Raw genomic sequence first — 19,920 nt, forward strand, 5'->3', positions numbered from 1 at the left:
TCGCCAGGACGCTTCGTTGGTTGCCGGGGGCACGGGACGCTACACAGAAGCTCCAGCGATGATGCAGTCAGTGCGTGTGAATGAGGTTTGAAGATAAACAGCGAAAATTCACTTGATTTCCTCAGTACATTGAGGAAAATGACACGGCTCTGTCTCTGTGAGATGTGCAGCTGCGGGTAAGATTGTGTTTTTGTTTTAAAAGCGTCTGGAGCACAAGGAGGTGTTTTGAATAATTGATGGGGAAGTGGTGAAAAGAATATCAAGCAATGGAACAAATCCTGAAACCTAATATTGAAGAGCACAGAGGTGCCGATGCTTGAATGGAATAATTTAATACTTTAAAATTAGTCTAATAATTTTTATTTTTATTTATTTATGTTAAGGAAATGATCAAATGACTAGGTATAAAAGTAAAGGAAGTAAACATAAAGTTAATGAAAGAGGTGAAGAAAGGTGCAAATAGTTTAATTTTTAAAGTAATTTTGAAACCTCTTTAAAAAAAAAAAAAAAAACAGATATTGAAAACATTGGCAATACAAAGGAACATTTAAAGTCATTTAACATTTAGAATCACTTAAAGGTGTATTTCATCACTCATCAACATGTTCCATTAAGGTATAGCAACCAGAAAGTGTTCAAAAATACTTTGTGTCTTCATTTCTATCTGTCTGTCTGTCTGTCTGTCTGTCTGCCTGTCTGTCTGTCTATCTATCTATCTGTCTGTCTGTCTGTCTGTCTGCCTGTCTGTCTATCTATCTATCTGTCTGTCTGTCTATCTGTCTGTCTGCCTGTCTATCTGTCTGTCTGTCTGTCTGTCTGTCTGTCTGTCTATCTATCTATCTGTCTGTCTATCTGTCTGTCTGCCTGTCTATCTATCTATCTATCTGTCTGTCTGTCTGTCTGTCTATCTGTCTGTCTGTCTGTTATCTATCTATCTGTCTGTCTGTCTGTCTGTCTGTCTATCTATATTGTTTTGGCATGTGTACATATTCAAACTTCTTTTTGTGAAATTTTTGGCATATCATTAAATGTATTGTTTGTTTTCTATTTGAAAGCTTTTACAGTTTTTCTCAATCGCTTTGGCTCATTTTTTTAAACAAGTCTTAATATTCTCTAAACTGTAAGTGTAATTGTCACAACTGTTTTATGGGACATCACAACTCTATTGCATGTCTGCAAAATGTAGTAACTCACCCAAAACATTTAATTCATGCTTCAAAACCTACTTATTGTGTCAGTAAATTGACCAATGCCACCAAAATGAAAAGTTGTTTTTGTCATTGTGTGAGCCGTACTGGTCAAAATGTTTAGATGTTTATTCACCATGGCAGTCAACCCTGAAAATATTTGTTATATACAAATTTAATTTTTGTTCTACTTTTTGTTGACACTGACTGCTTACTGTACTATACAAGAATGCCAGTTTTGTCTAGCTGAATGCTATTGTGTATCACACTGAGCTTTTTAGATACCGATTTCAACAGTAAATAAAAGTTTACTGGGAAAAGTCAATACTGTACAATACTGTAGTACACAGAGAAAGGATATGCAAATTTTTATGTATACAATGAATGTATTTTTGTAGCAATGTGTTACATGTAAACAGAAAATTCACATTTGCATGTCCATTTTTACACATTTGTTACATGTAAAGTCATATATAGCGAACAGAAAATTGCCACAAAATGACATTCATGCAAAACAAAAAACAAAACAAAAAACAAAAACAAACAAAACCTGCAACAATGAAAAAACCTGCAGTAGTTCTGTAAAAAACAATAAATTGTACCTCCTCACAGTACATAATACTTCACATTTTCTTGGTGGACATCCTGTCTCTCTTGTTGGTCTGGCCAGAGATTTAGCAGACATCACACACATTCCATGTCATGGATATTTATGGAATATACATGTATCTCTGACAGATTTTGATAACTGATTGGATCATTTTGCATGTGATGGCTCACACGATGAAAGAATGTTTAGAAGCTGTGAAGAGTATGACAATTTCACTGAGAATCAACTCATTAGTTTTGATCAGCAAGTCTTGTGCATTTAGTTACTGTGCAAATTGTAGACAATTGTCATTACTCTTTTGCACATGTGCCAAAACTCATGCAATTTGCTTGAATAAGAAATTCAAATCTGGTGTGAACAAGAAACTAATTGTTCAGAGATCTGAACTTAATGTTAAAAAAAATCATTCTCATGCGAGAACTGAGCCAAAGCGATTGATAAAAACTGTAAAATGTAAAAATTTGAAAAAAGAAAATGGTATAAAGGTGTTGTATGTGTGTGTGGGGGCGGGTTTGGGTGGTTTACAAGGGCAATTTTTTAGGTTACAAACTGGTAATTACAAGGGTATTATGCTAGTGTCCCAGTCAAATCGCTTAAAAAAAAACATACTAAATGATGTTTTTTTGAAAATGTTTTTGTGAGGGTTAGGTTTAGGGGTAGGGTTAGGGGATATAATCTATAGTTTGTACAGTATAAAAATAATTATGTCTATGGAGAGTCCACATAAGGATAGCCACACCAACATGTGTGTGTGTGTGTGTGTGTGTGTGTGTGTGTGTGTGTGAGTGATATAGTAACAGAGTTAGTGACAGACTTTGTTGTATAGTTGTTGCCCTGGAAGACATAACCATGTAAAGGCACTGCATGTTCTGAGAGTAGTCTGTTTTTTAAGGACATAATGATTGTGATTTATTTGACAACTAAAGATTTATGTCTTCTCAAACGTAATATTGTTTTGAAACAAATGGCTCCTCAGCCTTAAATACTTCTCCATTATCTTTTTCAGCCGTCACCGATGCCCACACCAGCCCACGACACTTTACACAAAAGGGAGTCAGACTAATGTGTTGACGGAGTACACCGAAAAGTACCCTGCCTATAAAGGTCACACCCATCCCAAGAGCCTCAAGCCCCAACAGGTGTATAAAACTCACCAAGACATGATGGAAGGAACTACTACCTTCAGGTACATTCTGTGACCAAGACATGGCAATTCAAATGTATATGCATATGCCATGCAAAGTATTGGTTATTAGTACAAAATACATGAATTTTGCTCTGTTTCAAAACCTAGTAAGCTGCCTAAATAGGCAACATTTTAAAACTGAAGTGTGTATTTTCTTTCACTGGCGGCACCAAAAGGAATTGCAAAAATAAAAATTGTTTTCAAACATTTTTCCCGAATACTCCCCCCATCTGCCACTGATAGAACAAAAAGATAGTCTCACCCTGAACTCACACTGCTGGTTGAGTCATTGTTGTTATGTCAGCTGAATGGGCCACTCAAACAAACAGAGCCATTTTTATAGTACCATAGAGGCAGAGTGTTTACAGTTTTCAAGGAAATCAACCTACGAATGGCTTATAGTTGTCTCTGAAGATTAACCTGGGATAGGAGAAAGTATTTTAACATCGAAAATGTTATACACTTCAGCTTGAAGGCATTATACTGTAGGTGCACTCCTGACATGAAGGCTGTTCCAAAAAGGCACCATATTATGCTCCCTCCTAAAATACCTTCTTTTATATAGCATCTGTCCATCATGGAGAAGGCAATCCATTGCGACAAGCTCAGTGAAAAAAAAATCATTCAAGATGATGGAGAGAAATTTCAATAATAAGTATACTTATAATTCAGTCAATTTCAAAAAGTATAGATAAAAATAGTCAAATTTTTAAGCATGTACCGTAAGGCCACGTCCACACTAATAAGTTTACGTCCGAAAATGCATTGATTCTGCTACGTTTAAGCCTCTCATCCACACTAAAACATTTTCCTCCACAGAATTTTGTAAACGTTGTCCATAACTGCATAGTCTGGAAAACGATGATGTTAGAAAACTGAGGTTTCATACTTAAATGTTTTAGTGTGGACGTGGCCTTAGAGTACTAAGTTGTTAGCTTAGCAACATGCTAACAACAAACTGTATTGGTTCTGTTGTGAGTTGAGTCTCCCATGCACTTCATTTAATCAGCATTTAATTTGCATGAGTTGCTGGCTATGTACTGTAGAGCATCCCAAATCGGTCACTCACGAGGTAAGGATGCTGCATTATAAGGCAGCTGGCTATGTAGGCAGTAGACAGCAAGGCAGCTCATTAGAACGCTGTGTCCTTCTATAAGCTTCAGAACATGAAATAAGCTACAAATATCCTCCTTTTTGTTTTATGTTTTCTCAGGACGGACTATATTCCATATCAGGTCACTAGTCGCCCTGAGAGGCCGCAGGCCGAGTACAAGCCCAAGCCTGGAGAGATTGACCTAGGAACGACCTATAAACAAGATTTCAATCTATATGAAGTGCAACCATTTGTGCCTTCGCGCCCTAAAGAAAGAGACCATACCATGAATGCAAAACTGGACACTGTGCCCACCTATAAAGGTAATGACACATTAGATTAAAAAAAATATTATAATAGTAATAATAAATTTTAGATCATATTTTGATACATTAAGTAAGTTTTCTTTAATGCATTTAAGCAACATTGTCAAAATGGTGTAAGGTTATACAACTCAAATGCATGTGAAATCAAATAAAGAAGAATCAGTTCAGAAGTAATCCAAAAGCAATCAGATTAATTAAAAATGTAATCCAAGAGATTATGTAACTTGTTACAATTTAAATCATGTAATTCGTAACTTTGTAATTTGCACCCGATTACAATTTAGAAGTAATCTTCCCAGCACTGTCAATAAGTCGTTTCTGTTAAAATTCTACAGTTTGTAGATTTTTTAAATTTTTTATCAGCAAATCAGATTAAATCTTTTTTCTGTTTTTTTCATGTTTTTCAAAGAGGATTTTCGTCACTGGGAAATCAGCAGACGAGAATTAACTAAACCTGATATGACGTATCACCCCCCTGATGCAAAATTTGGAAATTCCACAACATTCCAGGATGATTTCATTCGCAAAGTCATTGTGCCACGTGAGAGCTACAAGCCCCTTAAAGTAGCTAAGCTATTCAATGCTCCCTTTGAAAACGTAACCAGCAACAAGCTCTCATATGTACCACATCATGTGGAAGCCAGATATGTGAAACCACCAGAAGAGTACAAACCCAGCGGCCATCCTTTCCAAGACCTCACCACCCACCGACAAGACTACCTAGGCCTGCCTGGACAACTACCTAAAAGCTGCAAACCTGAGCAACTCAAGTTGGTCTCCAACATGCCCTTCCAGAGCAACACGGAATTCCGTGAAAGTTTCCAGCAGTGGCCCGTCTCCCTCCCACAGGTCCACAAGTCAGTGGAGTACATGAGTCCCACAACGCACATGGACCTGACTACCACCTCGCATACCGATTACATCAAGCATCAAATCCAGCCCTTTGTTGCTGCCAAACCCTTCTCGCTCCCCACAAAGTCTTCTGGGTCTTTCCAGGGCAACACCACCATGAGAGATGACTTCCAGCCATGGGTGGCGCAACGTCAAGGTATGATCCGGAAGCAAGAGGAAATCCAACGTTCCAGTGGGAAAATGGAGGATCTGACCACCTTCAAAGCCCATTTCATCCAGCACGAACCACAGCCCACACTCAGCTTCAAGCCCCATAATGCACAACTGTGGACCAACGATCCACTAGAGAACGAGACCATGTACCACACAGAGTTCACGCCCAAGAGGATCAGCATGTGTCCGGCCAGTTTCGAGTCTCCACCAGGGTACGTTTTCGATAACTGCGATGATCAAGGGCACCTATTCTTCTACAAGATGACGTCCGCTGATAGGATTGAGAGTCCTAAAGCAATGGCCTTGACAGCTTAAGAAAATCATCATGCTGAGTTTCTATAAAAGGTGCCTCAAGCTAACATACAAACCAATCTCTCTGAATTATTCTTATCCTACAGGAAATTTTACTGAATCAAGACATGTAGAATGGGTCAATGAATCAACCCAACTATCTTTCATAAAAAAAAATGATTGTGTGCATCTCAAAATTGTTAGTAATTCAAACTATTTCTAAACAGTTTTAGATTTTCTGTAAAATGAAATTGTGGCATACTTAAGTAGAATATAAATATGCAGAGCAAGATCTATTACTACAATATGGCTTTGTTCAGTCAGGTAGCAAAAATCAGATTTTTTGGTACTTCCAACTCGGATCCGTAATTTGTTTGTAGCCTGAACAGCACAAATACGCACTGAATGCAATTTTTACAAACCCAATCCAAATCACATAGAAACGTGGGTTGAAATCCAATTTTTTTTTTTTTTTTTTTTGTTATGCATTTAAGTCTGAATGCAGATTAGATTGTTTTCTTTCTTTCGTCATTTGGGATGCAACACGACAGCATACAAAAAGTGCAGTAGTGTTCACGGCTGTGTGTGAATTCACTCATTTACACACATGGGCCTTCACTATGTAATAAATGGGGAATTAGTGAATGACACAGAATATGCATAAAAGTGTAAATACGGTAATGCCAACATATGTTGTTTTAAGCATCTCATGAGTTCAGCGCACCGGTGAGATGTCATATATAGGCATGAACGCAATGTAATAAATGGACATTATTGTCAAAATGACAGTGCGGACAGTCGATCCTAAAGATTGAATTTGACAAACAAATTGGAATTTGGTGCAGTGTGAACAAACCTATGTAAATTAATAAATCTGTCACTGATTCATACTTTTTAACTTAAAGTTAAATCAAGCATATTTAAAGAAAATAGCTAACCACATACAGCATGCGATGTACTAACATTTGACACAATTGTACAATCTCAATGTAAAAGAAAATTATCAAGACAAATAAAAGCAATAATTATTAAGATATATACACTGATTGGCAAAACTGTGTTTATTGTATTTGTATCACATAGAGATTTTTTTTGTTGTTGTTTTTCTGTATTTACGTGAATAGTACCAAACTGGCATTTCTTCAACCAAGTCACGTAGTGATGCTTTCTCTGCGTAGCAAGAAAAATGCAATGGATTAAATTCATACATATCAATATGGCAGATTATCTGCATTTATGTGGGTGGCTATAACAACACTGATGTAATTAAAATGCATGCATATAAAGCCAGTAGGAAACCATTATATTACAAATATGGATAATCCACATCAAGTGCTATACTGTATGCATGTAGGTTTCTGTTGATTTTAATCTTAAATATGGATTATAAAGACACACTAAACCAAGAGGTAAGAAAATAAAATCCAAACTTTACACTCAATATACAATATTGCACTTAAAAACACATTATATACAAGACATATTTTACAATGCAGCACATTGGTTGAACACAAAACGTACATCTACAAAACAGCTGAAGAAGTTACTTTTCATTGGGGTGCATGTCATTTCATTCAACTAGTTTTTGTCTTATATGGTGGCCGTGAAGTGCAAAACAAAACAACAAATCTAAAAACACAACGGCAAATTCAAAGGCAAAATAACAATTCAGAAACACGTCAACAAATCATAAAACACTACGGAAAATCTGAGAACAAAAGAGCAAATCAGAAAACACAACACCAAACACAGAAACAAAACAACAAGTTAGAAAACACAACAGCACATCAGAAAACAGCAGCAATTCAGCGGTAGGTTCCATAGCTTTCACCTGATTGGCTGTGTGAATGAGACCTAGTCCTTTCTTTAGGACTGGTTCACTTGTTATATCAAAATCCATGCCAAAATTTCACTGACTGAAAAACTAAATCATTTGGAGTGTTTTCTCTCTTGGGAAAACAGTAACAGAAAACTTTATAACACAGAAAGTAAAAACAGCGAGTGGGAAAAGTTTGTTTTTGGTACGATGTACATCTATGGTCTTAGTTCATCTAGTGCGTAAGAGACCATCTTAAAGTCCACAACCTGGACTAAAACGTTGGTGACGTCCAAACGTTCATTCAGTTTGCATGTTCTAACTTAAAAATAAATAAATAATTGAATAGATTATATGTATAATTCCACATCCTGGGAAAATCTCACTTAGAGTAAATCAGCATATCTAATAGCAGCCTTCTACAACCTTTACAATATCAAAATAATATCTTGGTAAAATTTCAGTTTTTTTTTTTTTTTTTTTTTCTATAATAATTGAACACTGTACTCATAATTGGACATGCCGGCAGTCTACTGCAACCTTTAGAATGAGAAAATGCTTTTTTAATAACAGTGTTTTTTTTTTATGTTGGAATATGCAAGTCAATTGAATGAACGTTTGGACAGCGGCGTTTTAGCGCAGTTTGAATTTTTAGACGGTCCCTTACGCACCGTAGTTTAACATCGTACCTAAAACTTTTCTCGCTCGCTGTTTTTGCTCTTTGTGTTATAAAGTGTCCCATTATAAATACCGAGTGACAAACCACTCACAATATTCAGTAAATGAGCATTTGGAATGAACTTTCAAATAATTGTGCAAGTGGTCAGAGAATCAGTCCTGAGGAAAGAACTAGGTATTCTCCACGCAGCCAATCAGGTGACCTTTCCGTTTCGGCTGAATCGCTGTTGTGTTTTCTGATTTGCTGTTGTGTTTTCTAACTTGCTGTTTTGCTTCTGGATTTGGTGTTGTGTTTTCTGATTTGCTCTTTTGTTTTCGGATTTTCCGTTGTGTTTTATGATTTGTTGATGTGTTTCTGAATTGTTATTTTGCCTTTTGATTTGCCGTTGTGTTTTTAGATTTGCTTTTTTGTTTTGCACTTCACGCCCACCGTAGTCTTACATTCTACATACATAGTACAACATCATTGTGTAATATAAAGTTAACATGACCTCAAAATTGACCCCTTTACTTTGTAAATTTACGTTCCTGATCTTATTGCACAATTAATTGGTGCACATTATTCCTAAAAAAAAAACAAAAACGAATAGAACCAGAGATGCATTCATTTTAACCTTCCTTCACAAAAGTGAATGGTCCAACAGAATTTGTCTAATATCCACAGCAAAGAAAATAAAAATAAAATAAAATAATAATCTCTTAGTAATCTCTTGAATTAATACACATAGAATATCACTTTTGGGGCTGAGAAAAAAAGAGAAGAAAAAAGTCTCAAGTCTTATTTAGACATCTGATAAGAGCATCCAATGAAGTTTAGTCCAGAATACACTCATTTGCCAACTGTAACCACATCTTTTAGTCCAATGCACTCCAAGTGTCCAAGGGTTTGCACAGTTTAAACAACAATATTTTGTATTACACAAGACAATCAGTGCGGTAACTGAAAAGGGCATCTGTCTGGGCCTGTGCTAGAGATTTAAGCAGTACCTCTGCTGTTCACTAGGTGGTGCTAGTGTCCTGTGCGCAGGTCTGGCAGCAGCGTTGCCGATACAGGTCCACTAGGCAAAGCTTGAGACGTCTCACCACAGAACAGTAATGAGTTCTGTCCTTACACTCACCTTGAGAAATAAACAGAGAACAAGGGTTATTTTAACAAGTAATGAGTTTGAAAAGTTTGATAGTAAGATGTTTTCAAAAGTCACTAAATCAAAGGAATAATAATAATAATAATAATAATAAATCTCATCATTATTACATCGTATCATATCATTATTTACCCATATGACTTGAATTCTTATGTAGAACATAAAAGATGTTAAAATATCAGAGCACATCTTTTTAATACAATGCCAGTGGATAGTGTCACAATTTAAAGCTTAGAAAAAGGACCCAAAAGTATCATAAAAGTATACCACATGGCTAATACGTGGCTGAAAGCATACAATAGGTTTTGGTGAGAAACAACCAGAATTTTAAGTCATTTTCAGCCAAAATTGTGGCGTTCACAGGGATCGTTCACAGGTGCTCATGTGTTTATGTGATAACTTGTGTTGTTTAGTGCCAAATGCCAAAACCGGGCTTTGATTCATTAAAACATCTCCTTTTTGTGTTCTGCATAAGAAGGAAAGTTAAACAGGTATGAAACAAAGGGTGAGTAGATTATTACAGATTTTTTTTTATTTTTGGGAGAAATGTTCTTTAAACTAGTAATACAAATTTAAACTTATTAAAAGACTTAAATGGTTACTTTACCCCAAAATCAAAATTCTCTCATCATTACCCTCATGCCATCTAAGATGTGTATGAATTTCTTTATCCGCTGAACACAAACAAAGATTTTTAGAAGAATATCTCAGCTCTGTAGGCCCATACAATGCAAGTGAATGGTGATCAAGCCTTTGAAGCTCCAAAAAGGAGATAAAGTCAGCATAAACATAATCCATCAGACTCTAGTGGTGATCCAGTTGGTTTTGAGTGAGAACAGACCAAAATATAACTCGTTTTTCATTGTACATCTTGACAGCAATATCCTTGGTGATCATGGTTTCAAGCTTGATTAGACTTCCTACAGCACCAGCACTGCACATGCATCAAACACTAGGAAGTGTAATCGAGCTTGAAATCATGATCGTGCCCAGAGACTGCAATGGCAAAATGTACAGTGAAAAAGGAGTTACATTTTGGTCCGTTCTCACACAAAACCGATTGGATCACTTCAGAAAACATTGGTAAAAACCACTGGAGTAATTTGTATTATTTTAATGCTGACTTTATCTCCTTTTTGGAGCTTCAAAGGCCTGATCACCTTTCACTTGCATTGTATGGACCTACAGAGCTGAAATATTCTTCTAAAAATCTTTGTTTGTATTCAGCAGAAGAAAGTCATACACATCTGGGATGGCATGAGGGTGAGTAAATGATGAGAGAATTTTCATTTTTGTGTGAACTATCCCTTTACTAGTGGCAGTGCTTTTATTATACATAATCTGTTTTGGTGGTGAAATATTAAACATAATATTGAGCAACCTTTCATTCATAAATTACAGAGAGTGCCTGCCTTTACTAAACAAACTCAAAAATAAAATTATAAAACAGATTAGTCAATAAGCAATAATAAGCAGTAAGCCAATCAAGGCTGTACAATACAATGATTTTACCATGGGTAAGGGATGTCTAAGATACGCTGCAAAATGGAGTAAGTGTCTCACACAATGTCTCGAGTGGCTTTTTACTTTAATAAAACAGCAACAAATGCAATCTGATAAAAAAAACAAAAAAAAAAAAAAAACAGACATTTTCAATAAATAGTTACACTTATTAATGATAATAATCAGAGTAAACAATCCTTTCACCAAGTAAAGTAGTTCATTAGACTAATGGTATGCTGTTTAACAACTTGGAACATTAATATAGAACATGTGTTCCTTTAACCTTAGTTTATATTTTGGGTAATATTTCTTCTAGTGGAAGATTGGCACTATAAGGAATAGTTCACCCAAAAAATTAAATTCTTTCATCATTTACCCTTATGCCATCTCAGCTGTGTAGGACTTTCTTTCTTCTGCAGAACACAAACAAAGATTTTAAGAATATCTCAGCTCTGTAGGCCAATACAATTCAAGTGAATGGTAACCAAAGCTTTGAAGTTTAGAAAAGCACATAAAGGCAGCATAAAAGTAATCCATAAGACTCCAGTGTTTGAATCTATGTCTTCTTAAGCAATTCAATTGGTTTTGGGTGAGAACAGATCAAAATGTAACTAATTTTTCACTATAAATCATGACATCTGCAGCCTCCTTGGCGATCGTGATTTCAATCTCGATTACACTTCCTAGTGTCTTCTAGGGCTCTGCGCATAAAGTGTAATCGAGCTTGAAATTATGATCATGCCTTGAGACTGCAATGGCAGGTTGTACAATGAAAAAGGAGTTACATTTTGGTCTGTTCTCATCCAAAACTGATAGGATCGCTTCAGAAGACATGGATTAAACTACTGGAATTTTATGGATATGGATTATTTTTATGCTGCATTTGTTTGCTTTTTGGAGCTTCAAAGTTTTGGTCACCATTCACTTGCATTGTATGGACCTACAGATCTGAAACATTCTTCTAAAAATCTCTATGTTCTGCAGAAGAGAAAAAGTTATACACATCTGGGATGGCATGAGGGCGAGTAAAGAATGAGAGAATCTTAATTTTGGGGTGAACTACTTTAATAGTTAAGTTAATGAATTAGCACTTCTGTGTAATATTTTGATTATCTAAACATGTCATAAAGGGAATACAGTACTTGAGACCTTGTTATATTGTGAATATAGTCTGCTGAGCATTTTGTCATACATTGACCTTAAGCCTTGTCTATATTCCATATAAAGCAAAATATTAAATCCTCTTGTACTGTATTGCTTAAGCGGGCACCTTGTCAAGTATAGCATAAGATTGCTGTCAGTGCCTTCCATTGACGCCTATATCCTTCAGCCAGCCAAAACACCATCGCACTCTAAAACAATATAGCTAATTTATTGGTCTTGTTTTATTAAATACTTTTGCACCCAGAAAGTGACGTGACTCAAAAATGACATTTCATTACATTTTACATAAGAAGAGTGAGGTACAAAAAGCAGACGTTTGGACATTATTGTTCAGCGCTATTAATGCAGATGCCAGACGGATTTATGAACAAGCTTAAAGAGTGGAAAAGATAAGAACAAGAGCGAGGTCTCTCAGGACTTTGTGATAACTTGTAAAAAACAGACAAAAAGCAGGTCTTTGAGACTGACGGTACAGGCCAGCGTATTTCGCCCTCGGGTCGGTAATATTTTCCCTAATAAAACATGAACATACACTAAAAGTGGTGAAAGAGGGAAAACATCTTCTGAAGTATATTGGTACTCTAGTTGGTTTTTAATGAGGAGTTTGAGAGCTGCTGTGAAGGGAAGAGCTAAAGGTGAGAGACCCACTGCCACAGGAAGTGATGTTGCAGTGTTGCCAGGTAACAGGCCGCCGTTGCCAGGCGCACTGCTGGTCGGGGAGAGTTTTTTTGTTCTGCCGATGGACACATTCTACTCTGCGGGACTGGAAGCCGCTGCCGCATGCCACTGTACATGTTCTCCATGGCAACACCTTCCAGTGTACGTCACACATCTCGGACGAACAGTTCCTCACAGACAGTGGCCTGAAAAGTTTGTGTTTGTATGTAAGAATAAATAAAAGAAGATAGATAATGTGTTAAAAGATCTTTTTGTATGCAAGAATATGTATTGCTGGATTTTCCACAGTATGCCCTGCACCTTTCTTTTGGGTCACATGTTTTGGATGTGGAGTTGCTGAAAAGTCGGCATGACACTGTCCGGCTCTGTGTGGCCACTGCTGGCCCCAGGCAACGACCCGTGCACTGTTGAAAATAAAAAAGCACATGCATTACCATAACAGCAGGACAGTATACTGAATTGAGGTGTAGTTTAACAAATGAAGCTGCATTAAAATGTGTCACTAAACCAGGTATAACCTACTACATTATAACTTATTATTGATATGTGTAGTGGACAGATAACATGGAGATTTTTTAGGTTAAAATTTCTAGTTGCATTCAATATTTCCCATTATTTTTCCACATTAAAGAGGTTAGAATGAATATAAAAATGTCTGTAAAGAGCAGAGTTTTATAGACGAACCTTCCCCCAGGAGCCAGTGAGCCACTCCACACAGGCTTGTGAGGTGCACTCTTCCCTGTCTTCGGGTCGAGGGGTCCCTTCACAGGCTGAGGTGGGCAGAACCTTCACACTCCCAGCTGCCTCTACCTGCTGACAAGAGACCCTCCTCTCTCTGAAGCCCTGCCCACAGGAACTGGAGCACTTTGACCACACCCAGCTAGCATATAAAAAAGCACATTGTTTAAAGTCAGAATACGTAGATTCAGCATTGGTTAATGCTGATGCGTGTACTTTTTAAAATGCATTCTCTAATCCCAGTTTAAATAGGTTAATTTAGCTGAAAAGTGTAAACGCTATGTTTTGGCAAATGTAATACAGTAGGTCATCTGTGTATTTGTGCATACAGGAAATATTCAGACTGTGCACACTACAACCTATATACTGCAGGAATAATAAGAATAGTATGGAAATACTATTCTGAGCACAGCCAGAGCCAACTAGGATGGGACTGTCTCTGTGTGTGTGTGTGTGTGTGTGTGTGTGCGCGCATGTGTGGGCGGGTTTGGGTGGTTTACAAGGACAGTTTTTTAGGTTACAAACTGGTAATTACAAGAGTATAAATGTGGTTTATGAGGACATTTCTAGTGTCCCCATAATTCAAATCACTTAAAAAACATAATAAATTAAGTTTTTTTAAAATGTAAGAATGCAGAAAGTTTTTTGTGAGGGTTAGGTTTAGGGGATAGAATCTACGGTTCGTACAGTATAAAAATCAATATGTCTAGGGAGAGTCCTCATAAGGATAGCCGCACCAACACGTGTGTGTGTGTGTGTGTGTGTGTGTGTGTGTGTGTGTGTGTGTGTGTGTTTGACCAAGTTGGAAAACCTTTTTTAAAACATTATTTGGTTTGATACCTCTAGTGGCACAGAAATTATACACAGCAGCTTGAAACAGCATTTATGACAGAAAATACACCACAAATGGCATTTCAAATTTAGTACAAGACATGATTAATCAGCCTGTAGCATCCTATCAATCATGAATCTGACCTTTAGCTCTGCATATTAGTGTTGGGCAATCTTCTCCATAGTCAGATCGTCCTATCGTCAGCCTGTGAGATCGCCAATACACGATATTATTGCGTGGGGGGCGGGGCAATAGTTTATTATTTGCTCATTTATTTGCTCATTTATTTGCTCATTTATTTATTCATTTATCTACTTATTTGTATACTTGTTTATTTACTCATTATTATTTAATTATTTACTTTTATCACAGGAAATGACACGTGGAAAATGAGAATCGTTGTCCATCATTTTGCGAGCAAAGTTGGAGTTGGTGATAAAGAAAAATGTCACGTCGCCTATTTGGCAATATTTTGGTTTTAAACCAGATGAAAAAGACGAGCCCATGGATATCACACAGGCAATTTGCAAACATTGCACGAGAGTTGTGCCGGTGATGAAGTCTCAAACCACAAACCTATATGTACATTTGCGTGCCCACCACCCTGCTGAGGCTGCTGAGCTAGCACCAAGAGAAGCTATGGTCAGCAAAGATCGAAGTCAGCCATCTATATTCAGAGCTTTTGCAAAAAGCACCAAGTACAAACGAAACAGTGAAAGGTGGGTCCAGTGTACAGCAGCTGTCTCCAAGTATATCGCGAAGGAGATGGTCTCCTATCATACAGTTGAGAAGGCAAGTTTTAGAGAACTACTCCAAACCTTTGACAAACAGTACGAGCTGCCAGGGCGCAAGGACTTCGCCAACACTGCTATCCCCAATCTGTACAATAAAACGAGGGAGAGCATCACTAAAGATTTGAAAACGGCTGACTTTGTCGCTTTGACCACAGACATGTGGTCAAGCATAAACGTGACCCCCTACATGTCTGTGACAGTCCATTATATTTCAGAGGATTGGAAACTGGAGGAAAACTGGAGAACCACACTGCAGAGGTACTGGCTGAGGGGCTGACAGAGGTCATGCACAATTGGGACATAGAAGAGAGTAAAATTTCATGCATCACTACTGACAACGGGGCCAATATTGTTGTGGCCATACAAGGGCTCAAATGGCCATGGCTAAACTGTTTTGGCCATAACTTGAATGTGGCAGTCAATTATTCACTACAGAAGGAGAAAGCAAAAACTGATCAAGCTTTTGGCAGCTGTCACTCCATTAACGGCACACATTCTCTCACAACTGGCAGAGACGACGAGAGCTCCGCAAGGTGCAGGAACAGCTGAATCTACCTCAACATATGCTGATAACAGTATATCAGCTATCTTTATTTATTGGCTTAATATTTCTCTTGTGGCCCATACATTAATGTTTGTGAAAAAAAAAAAAAAATGAGAAGAATCAATGTCAGTCATAGATTATAAATAGCCTAATCATAATAGTACGCTATTATATAATGATAATAATAATAATAATAATAGCAATAGCAATAATAGCAATTTGTTATTGTATTGTTATTAGTATCATTAAAATTTTATGTTAATGTGCTATGCAAAGAAAACGAAATGACCATGGCTTAAACAACATCTGTATAAGAATGATGTGTCTCTTTTATAACAAGCACTCTTGACATAATTTGTGAATATAGGTGTATCACCTTGCAATTCAATTTTGATGAGGGATGTAGATTTGTAGTCTGTTTTTAAAACATTTTCAATGAGTAATCCTCATTTTTATAATCCTCACACATGCGTGTCAGTGTCACAAATGTCGGTTATATGCAGTGATGTCGATGTGAAACTATGACAGAGCAAATGAATTGTAATATTAATTTGATAATAATAATAGCCTAATAATAATAGCCTAATAATAATAATAATAATAATAATAATAATAATAATAATTTAATATATTAATGGGAAAACGAGCCAAATATCGTCTTGATATCGTCAAAGGCATCAGCTATTGGTGATATTTCTAACTATCATCGATCCCCAATATCATCATCTATCGGCACAACCCTACTGCATATTATCAATTTACTTTTTTCTCACATGGCTAAAAAATGACATCAGACCTCAAACTTAGCTAAAATGGATATGTGTCTGTTACAGATGTGCAGCAATGGATTCAGAGTTCCAAACAGTTTTCCTCATTGGCGATATGTACAGCTGAATATACAGGGTTGGGCAAAATACTTTAAGAAAGTATTCTGGGCTGAAGACAAAATACTCTCACTTAAATGTATTCAGTAATGTATTCCAATACATCACATAAAAAGTAACATATTCAGAATACAAGAATACTTTTAGAATACATATGTATTGGGGGCCTGGGTAGCGCAGCAAGTAAAGATGCTGACTACCACACCTGGAGTCACAAGTTCGAATACAGGGCGTGCTGAGTGACTCCAGTCAGGCTTCCTAAGCAACCAATTGGCCCGGTTGCTAGGGTGGGTAGAGTTATGTTGGGTTAACCTCCTCGTGGTCGCTATAATGTGTGGTTCTCGCTCTCGGTGGGGCACGAGGTGAGTTGTGCGTGGATGCCACGGAGAATAGCGTGGACCTCCACATGCGCTAGGTCTCCACGGTAATGTGCTCAACAAGCCATGTGATAAGATGCGCGGATTGACTGTCTCAGATGCTGAGGCAACTGAGATTTGTCCTCCGCCACCCGGAATGAGGCGAGTCACTACACCACCACGAGGACCTAGAGCGCATTGGGAATTGGGCATACCAAATTGGGGAGAAAATCCTAAATAAATAAATAAATAAATAATAAAAAAGAATACATTTGTATTAAGGCAAGGCACGATTGGAAGAATTATGTGTGATATGTCATTTTCTGAACCTCTATATCTCTACTATTAACATCTTAATGAGTCTAAACAGCCAACTAGCTATTTGTCAGCAAATTGCATGAACTTAGCACTACTTTGATTTCTTTAAATTAGATGTGAAGTTGGATGCTGTTGTTTTTCTTAATGGAAGGCAGAAGGCAAACAGAAGGCAGTTTGCGGTCAGCTACAACATCTCGTCCACTTTCAGACAAGAAAAATGCTGCCTGTACCTCCAAGACCCAAAAGCTCCTATAGCTGTGAGATTGTAGCTACCAAGCAGGGTTGTTTGTGAATGTTCAGAATGGCATTTATAATATTTTGTACTATTTTTTATATTTGAATCTTCTTCTTAACCCATTATTTGATTGGACCGGCACTGTGACACTGTGACACAAAATTAGATACGAACTGCAAATTAACCATATTTTTGGGATACTAACGGGATGCCTCTTGTAGAAATTAAACATGCAACATAGTGATGTCCTTTGACAACAATGTAGTATATGAATGATTTTAAAGTCGGCATGAAACGTCTTGGTTACTGATGTAACCTCTGTTCCCTGATGGAGGGAATGAGACGTTGTGTCGATGTAGTGACATTAGGGGTTCGATCTTGAGAGCCCCAATCACCTTTGCTAAAAAATAGAAAAGGCCAATGAGAATTGGCGAGTGGAATTTGCATGCCACTCTCCACCCCGGACATACGGGTATAAAAGGAGATGGCGTGCACCACTCATTCAGATTTATGCTGAGGAGCCGATAGAGAGTACCGGCCATATCAGCGGCCGGTTCAGCGCCGCGGCAGGAGGGACACAATGTCTCGTTCCCTTCATCAGGGAACAGAGGTTACATCAGTAACCAAGACGTTCCCTGTCTGTCACTCACTCGACGTTGTGTCGATGTAGTGACACTAGGGGTTCCTATAGGAAACGCCGCAGGCGCTGAACCGTGTCACGAGGTACGGAAGAGTGGACATGGGCAAGCTGCTGCGAGCCTCGCAGCGAGCGCTCAACCATGTCGTAACCTTCCAGCGAGTTACGTAAGGTGTCTCCCTCGTCCTGTTAAGGGGGGGAGGAGGCACTTACTAAAGGAGGTTACGGGCGGAGCCTTTCCTGATTTGCTGTTAAGCAATTTCCCACTGAGCACTTTCTAGAATAGGAGGGAGGGCACTACGGAGACCACATCCTGCTGGAGGGAGGTTAACATGTGGAGAATACCTCACATGGACTTACCAACAGGGAAGTTCACATATGGAATGATACCACCAGAGGACCCTATCTACAGAGAGGGTACGCGGCCACAGTGGCAGAGGCAGAGAAAGCTCTGGCGAGGGGAAACACAGTGCTCACCTAAGGGGAAAACGAACAGTGGAAACTCATCATACGCGATTACCAAGAGGGAATCACCATGCATGGAGCACTGATCCCAAGCAAACGGGCTCACCTGGAAAGGGGCATACCACGAGTACTAGGCCTGGTGCAGTTACTCCTCCACCGAGTTCGTCACCGAACAGTGCTTAAGAATTAGAGAGGCGTCTGGGGTTCACCAGATACGGGGAACTGCTGTGGACAAAAAGGCTTACATTATCACCTTTGAAAAAGGGGAAGGGCGCAATGCAAGTGGTACACCCAACTGGCCATCCGGTCTACCTGTTGTTACCGCGTAACACTGGGGTCGAATCTGGGTCTATGCATAGGTTATAAAACCTTGCAAAGGTATTGGGTGTAGCCCAATCTGCAGCTCTGCATATGTCTGCTAGAGAGGACCCCCTTGCCAGTGCCCAGGAGGACGCAACACCTCTAGCGGAGTGCGCCCAGACTCCCAAGGGGCACGGCAAGTCCTGAGATTGGTATGCGAGAGAAATGGCATCCACAATCCAATGGGGTAGCCTCTGCTTGGAGACAGGTTTCCCCTTCTGCTGTCCTCCAAAACAGACTAAGAGATGCTCCGAGAATCTAAAGCTCTGCGTGTGGTCCAGATAGATTTGCAGGGCGTGAACTGGACACAGCAATGACAAGGCTGGGTCTTCCTCCTCTGAAGGGAGCGCTTGCAGGTTCACCACCTAGTCCTGAAAAGGAGTGGTGGGAACTTTGGGCACGTAACCGGGCCAGGGTCTCAAGATCACGTGAGAGTGTGCCGACCCAAACTTCAGGCATTCACTGGTAACAGAAAGCACCTACAGTTCCCCCATCCTCTTGATGGAAGTGAGTGCCACCAGGAGGGCTGTCTTCAGAGACAAAGTGCTGAGCTCGGCCTGCTCCAGGGGCTCAAAGGGGGATCTCTGTAGGGCAGGTAGGACCACAGAGAGAGCCCAAGAGGGAATCAGGTGCGCTTTAGGAGGATTCAACCTCCTCGTGCCCTTGAGGAACTGTTGATCAGGTCGTGCTGTTGTGAGGGTCTCCAGTCCAGTGTATCATGGTAAGCTGCTATGGCAGCCATATACACTTTGAGGGTGGAGGGAGACAGCTGTCTCTCCAGCCCTTCCTGAAGGAAAGACAGCACAGACCCGACGGCGCATCTCTGTGGGTCTTCCCCACAGGAAGAACACCAGTTCACGAAGAGAAGCCACTTCAAGGCATACAGCCGCCTCATAGCCAGACCGAGGAGCCAGATGTGGAGATTCCAGAGGTCCGGCCGTGGGTGCTGGAGCATGCCCTGCCCCTGAGTGAGAAGGTCCTGCCTCTGGGGAATGCGCCAGGGAGGTGCTACTGC

General features: G+C 38.9%; 2 protein-coding genes across 2 annotated transcripts in view; one reads left to right on the plus strand and one right to left on the minus strand.

Moving 5' to 3' along the window:
• The first annotated feature begins 56 nt into the window (after nucleotides 1–56).
• LOC127451232 (stabilizer of axonemal microtubules 2-like) lies at nucleotides 57–8,073 on the plus strand. Its single transcript, XM_051715756.1, has 4 exons — nucleotides 57–176; nucleotides 2,804–2,983; nucleotides 4,197–4,399; nucleotides 4,812–8,073. Exons 1-4 carry the CDS (start codon nucleotides 139–141, stop codon nucleotides 5,780–5,782), a joined length of 1,392 nt encoding a protein of 463 aa, XP_051571716.1. The 5' UTR covers nucleotides 57–138; the 3' UTR covers nucleotides 5,783–8,073.
• A 567-nt stretch (nucleotides 8,074–8,640) lies between these two features.
• The window catches only part of LOC127450729 (ADAMTS-like protein 3), a 283,685-nt gene continuing 272,405 nt past the window's right edge, over nucleotides 8,641–19,920 (minus strand). Inside the window, exons 28-31 of the mRNA XM_051715045.1 lie at nucleotides 13,427–13,622; nucleotides 13,043–13,146; nucleotides 12,713–12,927; nucleotides 8,641–9,370 (exon numbers count right to left, since the gene is read on the minus strand). Coding sequence (XP_051571005.1) covers nucleotides 9,252–9,370; nucleotides 12,713–12,927; nucleotides 13,043–13,146; nucleotides 13,427–13,622 — 634 coding nt within the window. The 3' untranslated portion in view covers nucleotides 8,641–9,251. The remainder of the gene's footprint in view (nucleotides 9,371–12,712; nucleotides 12,928–13,042; nucleotides 13,147–13,426; nucleotides 13,623–19,920) is intronic.

This window comes from Myxocyprinus asiaticus, chromosome 2 (genome assembly GCF_019703515.2).
Source record: "Myxocyprinus asiaticus isolate MX2 ecotype Aquarium Trade chromosome 2, UBuf_Myxa_2, whole genome shotgun sequence".
In the NCBI taxonomy this organism is placed as follows: domain Eukaryota; kingdom Metazoa; phylum Chordata; class Actinopteri; order Cypriniformes; family Catostomidae; genus Myxocyprinus; species Myxocyprinus asiaticus.